Source organism: Pygoscelis adeliae, unplaced genomic scaffold, assembly GCF_000699105.1.
Source record: "Pygoscelis adeliae isolate BGI_AS28 unplaced genomic scaffold, ASM69910v1 Scaffold433, whole genome shotgun sequence".
Taxonomy (NCBI): domain Eukaryota; kingdom Metazoa; phylum Chordata; class Aves; order Sphenisciformes; family Spheniscidae; genus Pygoscelis; species Pygoscelis adeliae.
In genome coordinates this window covers 411,308-425,927 of record NW_008824472.1, presented here as the reverse complement: position 1 = coordinate 425,927, position 14,620 = coordinate 411,308, and the positions used below count along the sequence as shown (strand labels likewise).

At 39.6% G+C, this 14,620-nt stretch overlaps 1 protein-coding gene across 1 annotated transcript in view; it reads right to left on the bottom strand.

The window, feature by feature from the left end:
• ZCCHC7 (zinc finger, CCHC domain containing 7) overlaps positions 1 to 14,620 on the bottom strand; it is a 119,528-nt gene that overhangs the window by 17,812 nt on the left and 87,096 nt on the right. The window contains exon 7 of the mRNA XM_009321273.1: positions 6,490 to 6,525. Within this exon, the coding sequence (XP_009319548.1) occupies positions 6,490 to 6,525 (36 nt within the window). The remainder of the gene's footprint in view (positions 1 to 6,489; positions 6,526 to 14,620) is intronic.

The window sequence follows — 14,620 nt, the reverse complement described above, 5'->3', positions numbered from 1 at the left end:
GAAAGTGCAAACACAAAGACATGTTGGCATTTTACAGATAACCTGTTTGAACTTTCTGTTTCAACTTAACCAACATAAAAAAAAACCCTAATTATTCAGTACTCATAACTGGCCAGGGATATTAGTTAAAACCCAACATTTTCATGAAAAGGCAAACACTAAACAGTATTTTTTGTAGATGTTACCTATTTATATAAAGTTATTGAAGCTACTTCTTTTTCCTATAATATTTTAAATACCGTTTTAAAGTAAAAATTGGGAAAGAACTTTGTCTAGCGTGCTTTCTTACTGAAAGCTATAGCATATGCTTTGTAGTCATAAACTTACACTTATTTCAGGATCTGAAATTTTGTTTCTGTAAAAAAAGCTATCAGAAAGAATACTGTCTTTTGTGAAATATGATTTCTTTGCAATAGAAACAAATTTTGGGTTTAGGTTTCTGATAGTCTCAAAAATATTTGAAACTTGAAAGAGAACGATAATGCAGGAAAATAAACAGAATGTAAAATAAAATCCAGGAGACCCTCTAGACAGCATACAAACCACCTCTAACGTACTAATTTTCACCAGAACGACCGTGCAGGGCAGGCAGACACTTCAGAAGCATCTCTGTCACAGAATGGCACTTGCAAAAGTGGTAGGGCTCGGGCTTGAACAATGCAAGTAGATAATATAAAAACAAACTATCTGCCAATTGTTGTCCAGGATCTGCCCTACCTCCTCCCCTGGCTCAAGAGGCCAGCATGCCTTTTCAGAGAACATGAAATCTTCACGAACCCAAGCACCAAAAAGGCACCGTTCCCTCAAGGGCAAGTGTGGGGACACTGTCACACTCCAGGTGTTCATGTTTCCCCACAATCCACAGGAGACAGTCATCCTTACTCTAAATTCATATCCTTGGGAATTTTGGGTTGCCTTTTTGAATGGCTACTGAAGTGTTGACAAACAAGGGCCCGCTCTGTGATTCCAAAATATGAAAAAATACACTGTCTGTAGCATAAACAGAGTGGTATTTTTACTAGAGTTAATAAAAATAACCTTAAAACACCTAGAGAGAAACCGGTCAAGTGCAGAAATATTTAACACGAATGCGACAATCTTGTGGTCCGCAGCCTTGCGTCATGCAAAGACCAGAGGAGCTGACACTGCAGCCATGTTCACAGTCACTGCAGCAGCCCCATCCCTGCGCACGGGGAAGTCAGGCTTAATCTCCTCCTGAAAATACTTCTAAACCCATGCTTTCCCTCACCGTACAAAACCTACAAAGCTTCTCTGGAAACCAAATGCTCACTCTCTCAAGCTTAAATATTTTTTGCCAGAGTCGTATTTTAAATTTTCTCCTTCTGAAAGTCACATTTTAAAGGATACAAATAGACTTTAAGCAACACTGCTTACGTTTTCGTTTTAGAAAAAAAGTGGCAGGCCATGAGGAATTTTAATAATGCACACAAAGAAATCCGGGCGCAAAATTTAAACACAAAAGATGCATTGTCCCTTCATGTCTTTTACGCACAGAGGCCAAAACAGCCAATTCCTGGTTCACCTTCTTTTATGTAAGTGGATTAAAAGTAAGATTAACAAACTGTCAAAAAGCATGTTAAATGATAGCTTCTGCTAGTTAAAAATTCTGATGGTTCTAAAACTCTGTTGGTGGCCATCTTGGCCTAGGAGCTTTAATATAAATGAGACTGGTGAAGGCAGGGGATGGGGGAAGGAGTCCTTACAGCCGCAGCAGTACAGGGGGAGGAAGAGGTTATTAAAAATGAGCAATCCCTACAGAAAGAAAACACCTAATCCGAGTAGGATTTGTTTTTTTAACATATGCATCTACACCAAGAAACATATTAGAATAATAAAAATTGTGCTCTGCCCATTTTAGGGGTGGAATTTCATTACTCTGTAGATATTTACTGAAGAAGATACTAATACTTGCAATGTTAATTCCTTTTCATTATTGTATCCACATCTTGTTCCTAAGCCAGACTGGCTACGTTCATTTTTGTATACCATGAGTCCCTCCGAACAACGCAGCAGTGCAGCATACACAGGGAGATCTACACAGCCAGCACGTATTCCATTTCATATCGAAATACCGAGATGGCCATTTGCACGTCTTCTGGGTACCCCCACCAGTACCACTGTGCAGAAGGGGTTTGAGTTACACTTCAGAGGGACTCACACAGAAAAAGTGCAGCTTCATGCCTGAAGCGAAACACGGGTCACTATGCGCTGAAAATAATTTCCTCTTTATTCTCCAGTAGTGTCATCTGTTGGGTGGAAATGCAACTGCTCACAGCAGGGCAGTATCTACCCTCAGTTTCATCGGGTCACTCCAGCAGCAAAGCCACAGGATGACCTACGGGACGAGTGCGGGTCTGGACCCAAGGTCCCATCCGCTGGTTTGGGTACAGAATGCAAACAGCTTCCTTCCATGGCGCAGTACCCCGACAGAAGGCCAGCTCCAATCCTGCCGCCCATCTGAAGCCCCGAGCTGTTAACATTTATGGCAGTTCCCATACTTAGGGAGAAGGGCTTCTCCCCCGCAGAATGCACCGCCGCGGACCCCACACCGAACCTCCAAGCTTGGGGCGCGGCGGGATTGCTCTCCTCCAGTGCACAGACCTACTTAACTGGGAGCTGCCACTGGACATGCAGTTAGGCAGTCGGGTAGCAGATCAAACTCAGAGGAAGGCTAGTGTATTTTTTTTAAGAATAAACTGCAAAACTGAACCAAACAAATGAAACTTGTAGGGTGCCTTAATCTCGTAAATTTTTCCACTGACTTTTTTTTTGTAAATAGAGGGCTATAAACTGGCCTCCATTAGGGTACAAAATACTTAATAAAGCCTCTACCTTTATAGCTGAAATATGAAACAACAAGAGAAAGGGAATGAAAAAGAGCCAAGCATTCTGAGGATGAAAAAACCTTGCTATGAGCACCCCCAATATCCTGAAGATGTGGGAAAACGGGATGTGATGGCATGTCCTCTGGAGCACAGACCGTATTTCTCCAGGTTTGTGGAGCATCTGGCATTTAGAAAGACAAAGTTGTAAGCTAACCTTCCTAATAATCTAGAATAAGGAGCTTTACAAGACTATCAAATGCCTTGTCTGTGAAAAAATTACATGTATTATTATTTACACTGCAGTAAGCTATGATCAAAACTCTTTATCCTGGATCTGCCAACAAAGTCCTTGTGTTATTATTTGAATTGATAAAAAACCCTTTGATGAATGTAAGCGGGTATCAAAACCGATCTATTTATTGCAAATACATACCTGTATGAAGAAAAAACTAAAATATGTTTTGACAGACGTAATTTCCCTTTTCTGATATAGGAGAAATACACAGAGAGCAGGCACAATGAAAATGATTTGTAAAGGTTTTAAATCACCACCTTAAAGAGGTTATTAAATATTATTTTAAACCACAGTGGGGATTGGATTGTTCTGCTGACTTTGATTGGTTTTTTGCAGAATAATTTTAGTTAACAGAGTTGAAAGAACAAGTTTAAAGAAACTAACTTCATCCAGTTATAAAGCTTTGATTATCATAGAGCCTTTAAATTTAAGCTTCATTGAATACAATATGATAATCTTTTTTCTACCAGAAGGCAAATTAAAATATTCCGCTTATAATCCTTTTTGCCATTTCAACTGCTCATAAGATTTCTTGTACTGGCAGTCTTTCTGGTTGGAATAAGACATTTCTGCCCACACAACAGATTATTTGTAATATGCCAAAATTTGTCACCACAGCTAATGTAAACAAAAACCTACCACCATCCATAAGAGCAGAATGGATTTATTATTTAGTCATTGTTCTAGTCAATCTACGTTTCTGTGCAGGGGCTACAAGAAGTCAATAGATGGCAGTCCATCTCTTAGGAAAGAGCCAGATAATGAATAAAATCACCAAAAGCTTCACAAAAGAGAAAGGTGGAAGGCTGTGTGGTTTTTCACAAGCATTCACAGTAATTAACTAAGAATACTTTATATAATGCAAAACATTTAGACAAACTTTGTAATGGCTGTCTGTAAGCAACGTTAAAAAACCAATCTTTTATTACAAACCTGAATGCCTTGTTTTATTTGCGCTTATATATGTACCTGCATGTGTGACGCTTGGGATCAATTTACCAAAATCAATTTAAATCTAGCAGTTGTATCCATGGCTAAAGCACAGGAAAAACTCACTGTAGCCTTAGTTTGTTTGCTAATAATCAGGCAAGCTCTGCAGCACAGCAACAACCACAATAGTACTTTTTTTTAAACTTCAATTATTTTTCTTTAAACAGTTATCCTGTTGGTAAAGAAATATTTATTCTAAACTAGGAAAATTATAAACTAATTTCTATAGTGAAATACTACTATACTGATAGGAGAGTAAAAGATCTCGACTTTTTAGTTACAACTCTATAACATACATTATTCTTAACATAGAAGTTTTGATTCTTGTGAGAATACTATTCTGTTCTGCTTTCAGTGCAAAAGAGAGTATTTACATGGAATAATAAAATCTGGGACTAATACATTTAAACAATTCAGATAATGCAGTTTCTTGAGGTATAACTTATTTTAAATATCAAGCATGTCTTTTACCACACAAATTTTTAAATTCCAGGTTTAATCTGACTACTAATGTAACTTTTAGACAAAGTGAGTCTTCCCATGCAAAAAATGGAGATGTGCAAAGCATTTCCCATGTACCAGAAATGTGGATTATCTGCAGATAATTTGCAGTTCACTGAAAAATAAAAAATTATTTATCACTAGCTAGTGTCTGACTCAATGTGAATTTATCTTTGCATGCCCATATTTGACCACATTTCAAAATGTCCCTAAAATGCACTAAGAATTTCCAAATGGGTGCTTTTAATAATACACTCGTATTCGAAACTACTACATTTTCTATCAAGAGCTTGTTTTGACAAATGTTGTTAGCTTTATACTAAGTAAAGTGTAAACTCCAAACACTTTCTACAAAATTCACAGACAAAATTTTCTACCTCAGATACCTCAATTTCTGCCCTAGTAACCACTTGATCAGGTTTAAGCTCTCCCACACTTTTTTACAAAAACAGTATTTTCTAAGTGTTGATTGCAACTCACTTTTGAGGAATGTTCAATGGCAAGCAAGACTAAAATTAAATTAAATCTTGTACCTCAACATATTACTGCATCTAATATACCTATCTGATTATTAGATTCCAAATATCATAAACATTTCAGAAATCATTTTAACATGCAACCTTAGGTATTATAATGAAAGACAGTATTTATCTTTTTCCTTCATGCAGTTTTAAAACAGCAAACTAAAACACTCAGTGAATGCACCTTTTGCTCACAATGTTTTTTTTTGAAGTCTATACCAATTCTGTTTAAAATAAAAGTAAATGCACAGAAAGGGTGGAGGATTTCCAAATCAGATCTTTGTTTTAAAACCATTATGCAGAAAACACAAGCAAGAGGTTTTAAGCACATATTTCTCCTATTCATTGAATTTAGAAGAAAAAAACAGAAAAAAGAGCATACCACTACCATGAAGAGGTAGAGGCAACACATTATAAAGCACAGCCCATTTATTGCTCAAAAGAAAAAGCCCACACCAAAGACCCATAAAGAAAAGTAGTGGACAAACTTTTCTACTTTGTTTTGTACAGACAGCAGTGATTAATTATCTATAATAGCTAAATACATACAAGGTTGATCTGAATAGCAATGACAGCAAAGATTCAGATGAACAGCAAAAATCCTAATCTTAAAGGTGTTTTTATGTGTAATAATTTTATAAATGAATATATTCAAGATTTGTGATGCCAATCCATTGAATATTGTCTTAATCAGTTAAATACTGTTCCAGGTTTCAGTATTAGCGAAATTTATATGCATTTTGTTTTATTTTTATCTCTATTTTACATATGAGGAAAAACCTTAAGTAACAGACTGGTACAGTTCACAAAGTTTTATTTTCTTGTTTCAATGATTAAAGATCAACAAATGCAGGCCAAAGAAGAAGTTATAGCTGTATCCTTATCAATTAGAAATTATCTGCAAAAGTTTATAAAGTGTATTTGCTCAAATTAACATCTCCACTCTAGCTGAGATTTATTTTACTCATTTAAAAAGAAAGCTTTGTCACACACAGTGATTAATTACCAGCATCTGGGATATCTGAGATGGGATTACTGCTTCTGCTATGCATCTCAACTTAAAATTTAACCCTATTTATATGTGTAAATGTAGTCACTGAGAGGAGAGAGTGCTGCAAGGCACTCATTTAATGATTACAGTATTAAAACGAAATCATAAGTTCTAAAGATGTTTAAAAAATAGTGACAGTGTTTCATTGCATTCTTCAGTTCAAAAACTCTTCAGATGTTTATTATCTTCTCGCAGAAGATGCTTGTCTATATTTTATGGTCAGCAGTTCACAGAAGAGTAAATAGGTTGGGTGTAAAAGAAAATAAAAAAGGTGTTTCTACTTACTGTTAGGTGATACTGCCTCCATATTTCTGGGCAAGCCTGGAAAATAAAAATATTGATCAGCTAGAAGCATGAAACAAGGTGCTTTACAGCCTGTTGGTTTTGGCATAACACAGTATCCACCGGTGTCGGTCACAGGAAAATAAGAAGCTTAACTGAAAGGGTCTGCATTTCAGCTTCAAAAACCTGGCTAGACAGTTTAATTGAATTTTACACTGGTTTAACACACTCCCTGCCATTGTCAGAAAGCCAGTAACAGTTTTCTCTCTCCCCTTCTTCTTTGAAGGTTAGAAGTTTGGAAGAGTAACGTGCTCTTAACTGTAGTAAGTATTAATACTGCAAAACAAACAGAAATGAATTTAAATTCTACATTTTCTGACATTTTAAATTTACACAATGTTTTGGAAATTAAATTACAAGGTACCTTCCTTTCATGTAGAAATAGAAATATTTTAGTAGTTTTGTACATATCTCTATCCTAATCAAAATATAATTGTTACATGTAATAAACCTCAGTAGCCTAATGTCAGATGAGTTGTAAACAAGAAGCATAACAGATTGCTTTAATGTTTCTATTTTTACAATGGCTTGCCTTTTTTTTTTTTTAAACTTGCCAGACGTGCACACAAACTTGTAAATGCAGCCCATTGTAAAAAATTTTACAGAGAAGATTTTTGAATCACAGCAATAACACAATAGACCTGAGGAATACATAAGAGACAAGAAAGAGGAAAATGTGGATCTTCTTCTTTAAACAAAATCAGAATGTGTTAATGATCAATGAGACAGAGATTACTTTCTCAAGGGTTCTTAATATTTTTACAAAATTTACAATATTTCTGTCTTCTCCTATGAGAGAAGAGACATAAACAGACACAGAAATAGTGGTACTTTTTCTGTTAGCCATTTTAATGTTTAAGAGAGTGTGCACACAGTGACTTCGATGGAGGTCTTTCACTTTGTTTAGAACATTTACCCTTTTGTCAAAATAACTTCTTAATCATTTGAACAATTAGCAATTTGGTTTGCCAATCTCAATTTTCAGTATTTTAAGAAGAAATATTAGTTACTCTGTGGCTTCTACATAATATATGGTAGCTCCAATTTTAAACATTAAAGCCTCATGACTACTTGCAAATGAGTACTATTAACATTTCTTTAGATTTTGAATAAATTTTTCGCTCATGCCTAAATTCTTGCCTTCTTTTATTCTGACAGAGCATTTTAATGAAAAAAAAAAAAAAAAAACCCACAACCCACCCAACAACCAATATTAGCAACTGAATCTCTCAAAAAATAATCCAAGTTTTTGACAGTCACCCTATGGCATATACAGTATGTTTTTCCCGGATGTGATGGAAATTATATTATTTATTATTCATTCCGTCAGTAACACAATTTTCTGGAGAAAAATCTACAATCTGTTCTGTGTAATGGTTTGACATTTTTCCTCTTACTCAAATACTGCATGTAAATATTTGAGTTTTATATTAATATTTCTATAAAGAAAATGTGTGAAGTACATCACATTTCTAACAGAGGAACAGACTACAACATTTGACAGTTTGAACACACTCGAGCTGTCTTCGAGTGCAAACAAAAGGATTTTCCTCCTTCGCTAACTTACACAGGATTCAGAGGCGCAATATATAAACACTCTTGAGCGTACAAAAATGTTGTATCAAAGACCTTGCCTTCTCTCTCAAACCTGTAAAAGGCTTCAACTGTACATGAGACTTTTGCTGGTTTAGCACAGGGGTAGCAGGCAGTTATTTATACATTAGTTCTGGATAGTTTTCGATTACCGCAGTGTCCCCAGACTAATATGGTTGAAAAATCACAATCAGTGAGTTGTCATATACTGGCAAAATGCCACTCTGTGATATGACCTTTACTCACACAGCAGCTATTTAATAATAATAAAAAAAAATACTTTATTTTTGAATAACAGTTTGGTTGTTTTGTTTGTTTTGGTTTTTTTTTTCCTCTGGACACAAAGACATCACTTATAGCGAAAATCTGTAACTCGGAGTAGGAAACTACAGTTGGCACAGCTCTTACCAAAACACTGGGAGAGGCACAGTCCCAACCCCTCAGCAGTGCTTATCAAGGGGTAGGGTTTATCATCATCATCTTTAAGGATGTTTTAAGGCTCTGGGAAAACTTAAGGGAGGTAGGAAGAAGGTGGTAAGGGAAAATTGGCCAAGCATATTTCTTCATTCAGATGGTGATTCAGTGTAATACTTTTCATCGTCACAATGATCACTTACGAACTTCAGAAGTTGAATACAATAGTCGAAAATGGATGCCTGGCTAAACAACAGCTTTTAGAAACGATGCTTTTAACTAGGAGTTCTATTACCTTGCATCAGCTCAGAGTTATTGTCTGTATCTTCTATCATGGAATGACAAAAAATATAATTAACAATTACTACTGAATACTGGCTTCTGAAATGAAGCAAAGAGGTTTGCTATGGAAGAGAGCATAACCAAATACAACAACTACCGAATCTGTGATTTTTCTTATTTATTTAAAAGTACTTAACCATGAATGGCCCTCATTTAAAGAAAAGCCCTTGTGGTACACAAGTACGATGGCAGTGTGATGAACTACATTAAAATAAAATTGCATTTATTTCCTGCCCCAGTGGTCTGACCTTACTAGCATTTAGATGTACCAGTACAAAAGGTCCCTACTCTTAAAAGCAGTGCCACCGTGGTACAGCTGCAGAAAGCGCAGGTGAGGTGCACTTCCCCACACCTTTAGCTATGTCTGCATGCCTTTTGCTGCACAAGTGCTGGGCAATTAATTTTCCCAAATCTGTGCTGTTTTTGCTGTGGCCCACATTCGGTTAATTTGGAAGGGTGATTATTCGTATCTGAGCCTGATCCAGCTAAGGTTGCCACACCAGATGAATCAAGGCTGCATACTGCACATTTTGACCCGTATTGAATTTTATCAGGTGCTAATTATTGTTTTACCAGAACAACGGCTTAATGCATCTGTTGTTTAATTCCCACTTCCCTATTCTCAAATGTGAACATCAAAGAAAATAAAACACTCAATCTCAAACAGCCCCTGACAGCAGACCAGGACTCGAGTGCTCAATAGACAAGGCCCTTGCCACCAGTTCTCATATTTCCACAACAATGAGCAAACACAAAAACAGCACTAAGCGGCCTTTCCTCCTTTCCGCTCCCCTTGGCCGGTCGTCTGCCTTGCGCCGAGAGGGCCCTCGACGGCAGCCCTGCTGGGAGCGCGGCGCGGGGGAGAGGATTAGCCTCGCTAACATGCGAGCATTTGCAAAAGGGAAGGAAAAACCCTGCTACTGTATTTGGCGTATGAATAACCAAAATGCACGCGCTGACAGGAGACCGGGATGGGCCTGCGGCTCCCCGGGAGAAAATGTAGCTGTGATGAGTGACAGGGCTTTCAGGAAATATGTTCACAATCACAGACAGTGAAGGCCATGACCTAGATCGTTTAAGAGCTTGTCTTGTCAAATTATCAAAAGCTTCTTCCTCTCTGAATAAAGAGTGACATAAGTGAGTGTCAGAAAGCTGCAGGCTGACAAGCCAAGCATACAATAACAGCATGCACGTCACATACTTGCCGAACACCGCCACGGCTAGCGGCAAATCTTAATGAGAGCGCGGCTGGCCCAGGAGACTTGGGTCCCTGCTGGCACAGCTACTCATCTCGCAAAAATCCTTCAGCTCCAAGTCAGTTATGGTCTGACACGACGACTACAATTACTAAACACAACTTTTTAACAGAATCCTCTGGTGCTTTGTCAAAGCGGCGGCTGCTAGGAGCTGCCCCGCCGCAAGCCACCACAATAAAACAAAAGATTTGCCAAAACACACACTTTTCATCACCTCCGCATGGGAACTGCTGTGGAAAACACACAATGCTTCCCTTCAAAAACACTCCTGCACAAGCAGATGTCGAGACCTCTCCCCGCGCCGCCAGCGCAGACGGCGCCCCCCCCCCCCGCCCCCCGGGCCCGGCCGCCCGCCGCTGCCGGCGCGGGTGTGGAGCGGGCCGAGCTGGTTAACTGCCAGCGTCGACCAGGCTCCTGGTAACGTATATTTACATTTACCATTAGGCGGACATTGACTTGCCGCAGGCGTGAAAAATGGGGGACTGAGGAAAGAAGGGCAAATCCCTTGCTTTCTGCCCAGGCACCCAGGGGAAGGGCCGAGGGCCCAAGGCACTGCTGGTGGAAAGAGGCCCTGTCAGCTGCGAGGTCACTGGCACAGCCCCGTGAACTTGTCCCTGCGTCTCCAGCCACATCCCGGCCTGCAGAGGTGGCCACGTCCCTGCGGCAAGCACCGGCATGGGTTCTGAAAACGACAAAGGCAGAAGGAGATCTTCTGGGAGAGAAGAGGCTGACAGTGGTTTACATGGCCAGAAAAGATGTCAAGACACATGGAGAAGGTGCCGGCTGAGGTACCTGGCTGGTTCCTGGGAAGAAGCGCTGCTTGCAGGGGGTTTGGGGTGTGCAGACATGCACGTGCCTTTACATTAATGGGGCCAGCAGGCATAGCATGGCTGAAGAGAGCTGGGAACCCGGGCACTGCTGGCTGCCAGCTCCGGGACGAGCTCAGGCAGTTCACTGAGCATCCACACACTGTTTTTTCCTAAGTATACAAGGAGGCACTCTCCTGCCTGCCACGTTTGTCTCCTCCCTGCCATGTCACCCTGTTTATGAAGTTCTTTTCCCACCCTTGCAGCTGGCAGGTGAGACTGTAGACCACAAGCCTCATGACATCCACCTAACTGCCACCGAACCTGCAAAATACAGAACGTTCACAGCATGGGGTTTTCAGCTTATACATTTACAAGCATAAGTATATATATGCACACACAGATATATATAGATACACGTCTATATGTGCACACAATGTTGCATGAGACTAATGTGCTCTTTCCTAGGGGGAGCAGCAGATGGTCAAACAGAACTGCACTTGAAACTTTTGAACAACTCTGCTACACGCTCGTCTGATGATCTTCCTGAGGAAGGCACACGAGGTTGAGCTGCTTCCAACACATCTCCATGTAAGATGACTCCATACATTCTAAAGGTTGTCTCAGGGAAAGTGACTGTCCTAACAGATAATAAATGTATTACTCTGAAAATGTTTTAAATAACTTTGAACATTTTCAAATCAAACCAGGCAAAGTACCTTGAGCTACCTCATGTCCACTTCTAGACAAAAGCATGACCATGGAGAGTCACTCTGAAACAGACCGCGCACAGGAGTTTGTTCTGCATCCTTTGTGTCACAGTAAAAGCAAGTGAACTTTCTGGGAAAGACAAATTAAAACTTTTTTGGAACATCCAAAGTATTTGAGAACAACTAAAAAAATATTAGGACTATATCAGTCTTTTTCCCAATGCTGTATTAAGATCTGCTCTATGAAGGCTGCAGTAGAGTTTTCAGAGTATTTTGGAGAATGTTGGACTCATTTAGCCTCAGGCTCAGAGCAGAACCTGTGATCTGCTTCCAGCTCCTGTGGACAGCAGAAACATCCCAGCAGGCAGATTGATACAGAACAGTTGCGGTAACTGGGCCTGGCAAAACACTTTCAGGTTTTTGATAAAATGCCCTGTGAAGGACTCGTAATTCTTTACAGAAAGTAATTAGCAGAGGCACAGACATATGGACCTGTTATTACGCTCAGTTTACATAGCCTGAAAACGATAATGACTACACTGCGTTGGACCACCACCCGCCCATGGTCTCTAACTGTGGCCATAAGCTGATGCCTCACGGACCTTAAAAACAGGGCAAGCACAGATCCTTTCCCTAACACTCTTCCACACTCAACTGTTTTAAGCTCAATGACTTTGCAAGCTGGATGAAGTTTCTACATGTTCAATGACCTCCCATGGATTTCTCTTCCATGAACTGCTCCCGTCTCCTCAGAACCAGAGCAGGCTTTCTGCATCTACTGCATCGCTTGGTAAGGAGTCTCACAGGTTTGCTACCTATTGCATGAAGAGTCACCTTCTTCTGTCTCTTCTAAAGCTAGCTCCTACTGCCTTTGTCAGATGTCCCCTAATTCTTGTACTGGAAGAAATGATGAACAATTGATCCCTAACCAGTGTCTCCCGTCACGGATGATTTTGAAGCTCTTTACAGATCCTTCCCTCTGTCATCTCTCTTCCAGCCTGAAGAGTTGTAGCTGTACTGAAGGATGCAGAAGAGAGGGACCAAAGTTGCACCTAGGAGTCCAGTGCTTTCCTGGTGATTCCTAATGTTTCACTGGCTTTTTTTCACAGCTTTTGAACACTGAACTGATTTTTTGGGGGATCATATCTCATAACTCTAAAATTTGAGTCCTGAATGGTAATGGTAAGCTCAGAGCCCATCACTCCATGTGCAAAGATGGAATTATTTTTCCCTGGGCATTTTACTTTAAATTTATTGCCACTCAAGTTCATCCACCATTTTATTTCACTCTCCCTCCGTTGCTTACAGTCCTTGGGCAGTTCTTCACAGTTGGCTCACAGCACTGACACTCTAAATAATTCAGTCTTCTCAGCAAATCTTGTTGCCCTATTGTTCACCCTCTTCCATGTCACACTAGCATATCCTACCTTTATCCTCTTATTCCATGCCTGTTTAGTTTCCTCAAAAGCTTTTGGTCAGGAACTTTGTCAAATGCCTTTTGGAAATCGTAGACTATGTCAACTGGATCATGTTTACACACATGCTTGTCGACCTTCTCCTTTGAAGAACCCCAGAGTTTTCTGAGAAGTAGGATTTCCTTTACAAAAGCAATCTTGAATCCTCCCATGTACATAATATTTATATGTCCATTCCAACATGCCACTGCTATTGCAGTTTCTGGTAATTTGCTTGGTGTACGCATCAGGCTGGCAGGCCTGGTTGCCCAGCATTCCCTGGGACCCGTTTTAAAAATTGTCATTGTATTTGCCACTCAGTTACTGATTAGACACAAAGCAAAAGGTTACACACGACTGTCGCTAATCTGGCTATTTTACCTTCCGGCTCCTCTACAGCTTTTGGGTAATCGTTATCCAGTTCTGGTAATGAGTTAGTATTCATAGGTTAGCAGTAACCCTAACATTCTCTACAATTTCAGAGAGATTCTCTGATGATTGCCTCCACAAAGTAAGATTTCAGTGTGGGAATGTTCCCGGTTTCTTCCACTATGAACATCAGATGCCAAAAAAATATTTCTAGGTTGTTAGCAAAGGCCTTAACTTGGCTGAACATTCCTTTCACGTCTTGATCATCTGTTGGCCTTACAGGCTTCTTGCTCTGATGTGAAGAAAGATTTACTGTTGGTTTTGATTCCTTTGCGAACTGCCCCTTAAACTCTTTTTTAGCCTCAATTCTGCACTTTCACATTTAATCTGCTAGAGTTTATGATCCTTTCTGTTTTCTTCATTTGCATACAGACATCAGGTTTTCAGAGGATACCTTCTTGCTTTCCATAACCTCTCTGACCCTGTTGTGTAGCCTCACAACCTTTCTTTTGCACTCTGCAGTTCTGCCGTGCCATCTTTCTTTCCAAGGATGGGGCAGATGAGACCCTGCTCTTACAGTCCGGCATTCACTGTGCAGGTAGCCTCATGCCTGTCATGCAGAAGCGCAGGAGAACTGCCTGAAAGTTTCAAAGACAAACATTTCTGATTTAAGGTGGACTTAAATGAGCGGAAAAAATACATGCTGTGATGTTCCTGATAATCTACACAACTTAGGTAGGATTTAAATTTTGGGATGATAGAGGACTTGTAATTCTTTACAGAAAAGAAAATTACTGTATGATAACTGGCTTCATAAAATGTGTAAAATAGAAAAGGTGGCAAAGAAAAGACACTTAAGATTACAGTTCTGTCTAACTGCTTACCAGAAAGGAGGTGCAGAAATATGCCATTCATGTTGTTTAAAGTAATGGTACTGTGTACACGTTAGCTCTAAGCAAAAATACAGCTAGAAGAGGAAGACCAAATTTAAATTTCTAACATTCAAGTACCAAAAGAAATAGTAAACTCCCAAAGGGGCTGGGCATCATTTGGATATGCCAAATACCACTGTCTGTGGTGAGCCTGTAACAAACTCTGAGTTTTCCTTCCCTAACTCCTCACGTTTGGTG